Source organism: Sprattus sprattus (assembly GCF_963457725.1).
Source record: "Sprattus sprattus genome assembly, chromosome: 12".
Taxonomy (NCBI): domain Eukaryota; kingdom Metazoa; phylum Chordata; class Actinopteri; order Clupeiformes; family Clupeidae; genus Sprattus; species Sprattus sprattus.
This window is the reverse complement of record NC_137910.1, coordinates 16153543-16156035: the sequence shown is the minus strand read 5'-3', so window position 1 is coordinate 16156035 and position 2493 is coordinate 16153543. Positions and strand designations below refer to the sequence as shown.

Here is a 2493-nt window from a genome sequence, read left to right as displayed (position 1 = left end):
CAGAAATCATAGATGCAGTCCACCCTACACCCTGACTGTCTGTGTGGGCTCTAGGAATGTATGTGTGTGTGTGCGTGTGTGTGTGTGTTTGTGTGTGTCTTGTGTGTGTGCGTGCGCAGACTGTGCGTGTGTTTGTGAGAAAGAGAGAGTTGGAGAGAGAGGTGGCCAGCAGACTTTAAATATCTATCACACACACATACACACACACACACAAGAGAGAGAGAGCAGAGAAGCCTTAAGATATTGTTACTCATACAAGTCAAGACAAAATGGAGAGGGGCCACTTGGTTTTTACACACACACACTCGCGCACATTCACACACACCACACAGAAGATCCTTCACCATGCACACTTAAACGCTTGTCAAACACCCTACTGGGACAGGGGATCCTGATACAACACACACACACACACACACACACACAGACACACTCACACACACTCACACACACACTTAAACACGCTATGTGCTGAGTGGAATAAGAGAAATCCCACACAAGCAGGTGCAGGTGCAGGCCTGACTGTCATATTCTGTCATGAAGGATGTAAGCTTTCAGCTAGTTTCCTAAACGTTCACACACACATCTCTGACGTCCTGCTCAGGGGGCATGTTTAGTGTGATCCAAAGAAGGAGGCTTTTGGTTCTATTCCATAATCAAGCCAACAAATCACACAAATCACATAAGAAATTGATTTCATTTTAGAAAGATAGGTACGAGATATAGGTGCACACTGTTTAGATGCACAGCACAGGCTGGTAGGATGTTTACAAATGAATTATAAAAGGTTATTAACTCCAATTATTATACATTACACTGACAAAGTAGGTTGTTGTCGACATAGCAATGTATACTCCTTAAAAAAAATCATCCCTGAAACAAGCGCACAAGATTGCAACATCAGACTATCAGGTTCCGTGACAGTCCGAATGACACCAACAAAACTACACCAACAAAGTTGTGCTACCCGAGGCGTGCGAGACATAGGCTACTTCTTTGTGAACCACACAAGAGTCGTGCTTCGACAACCGCGCGCATGGGAGGAGATCGGAACGAAGCTCTTGCCCACGCGCTCCTGTCCTTCACGAAGTCGCTTGTGCTCGCGGCTGAGACAGCGATAAATAAATCAAGACACTCACCCGCACAAGGTTGCTGACGGCGGCTTGCACGGCAGCCACGGGTCCGGTGAGGTCCGGTATCGCTTTGCCGTCAACTTCGCCCTCCTCGTGCATGATGACCAAGTTTGAGATCTGCTGAGCCACGGGCTCGAGAATACTCTCTATCGTCTTCGTATGGAACACCGGCATCTTGACAACTCATGAAATCCTCAGCCCTATTGAGAAAAAAAGGCAAGTGTTTGCTTCAAACACTGGCTCTGTCCGCAACTTTCCTTAAATAAGTGTCAAGGGCAACGCGATCCAACTGTCTTCTCCCGCAGCTACTCCACTCACACGGAGAAACCTTCAAGTCTCACTCCCCATCGGCCGACTACTAGGAGACGGCGTCGCTGCGAGCTGGCCACTGACTGATCAACCGAATCCGCGACAAAAACAGAATCGCAGCCCATTGGCCAATAAGCACACCGACTCCGACGTCTGCCCGCGCTGTGGATTGGTGCCCAGCGACGTTCCTTTTCGTTCCAACCTTTCAGCCCGAACGCGCTCAAGACACCAGCGCTTCCCAAATGACGTCATACATTCCTCTTGCCAAAAAAGGAACGTGTCGGACGGGAGTTACGACGGAGAGGATCCATATATCATGAAGGACTGAACTATTGCGATGCTCCCTGTTAGAGGGTGGCCATGTTACTGATACCTCTTGCGCCCCCCGTCCCTGACTATTATAGCCGTAGTCCAGTTTATGTGAGATCGCACCTGTGATCCCGGCTCACCCGCGCGCCTTCATCAGGCGCGTTATGGCACTTGAACGCCGCTAATGGGACGGCAATTAAGCGGACGCGTGGACGGGGACGCTCGGGGTGAGGATGCGCGCTGACATCCGAGTCCGTGAACATTAAAAGGTATAGTTCAAAAGTTCACCTGTCGGCGATCCCCAACTCCCGTAGCTAAAATAAGAGGTGAACGAGAAGCGTTCGAGTGACAACCTGGGACATCGCCGATGATGTCAGATATCGCCGTGTTTACCGCAAACGGGGCTGCTCTATACTGGAATGGGATATGCCACAGATGACATCCAGCCCTCACGACATATCTTATGCCTTTGTAAGAAACATATAAAACTAATAGATGGTTTGAAAGGAATACAGTATTTGTCATAAAATATACCCTGTTGTATCCATTTCATGTAGGAGACTGTTCTGAGTGTGACCTTGTGTAGTTTGTTGTGTGTGTTTGAAAATGAGATAAGGGGACCACATTAGTGTTAATGCATGTGTGTGTGTGTGTGTGTGTGTGTGTGTGTGTGTGTGGTGTGTGTGTATTTATCTGTATGTATGTGTCTACATGAGTGTGTATATGTGTATGTGCAGCGTAC

General features: G+C 48.3%; 1 protein-coding gene across 2 annotated transcripts in view; it reads right to left on the bottom strand.

Annotated features, from left to right (window-relative positions):
- Positions 1–1851, bottom strand: part of LOC308373462 (vinculin-like) — a 58142-nt gene extending 56291 nt beyond the window's left edge. The window contains exon 1 of one of the 2 annotated variants that reach the window (XM_080848986.1): positions 1140–1851. In XM_080848986.1, the coding sequence (XP_080705112.1) occupies positions 1140–1307 (168 nt within the window). In that variant the 5' untranslated portion in view covers positions 1308–1851. The remainder of the gene's footprint in view (positions 1–1139) is intronic. The other variant, XM_080848985.1, reaches the window with a different exon arrangement.
- Positions 1852–2493: the final 642 nt, after the last annotated feature.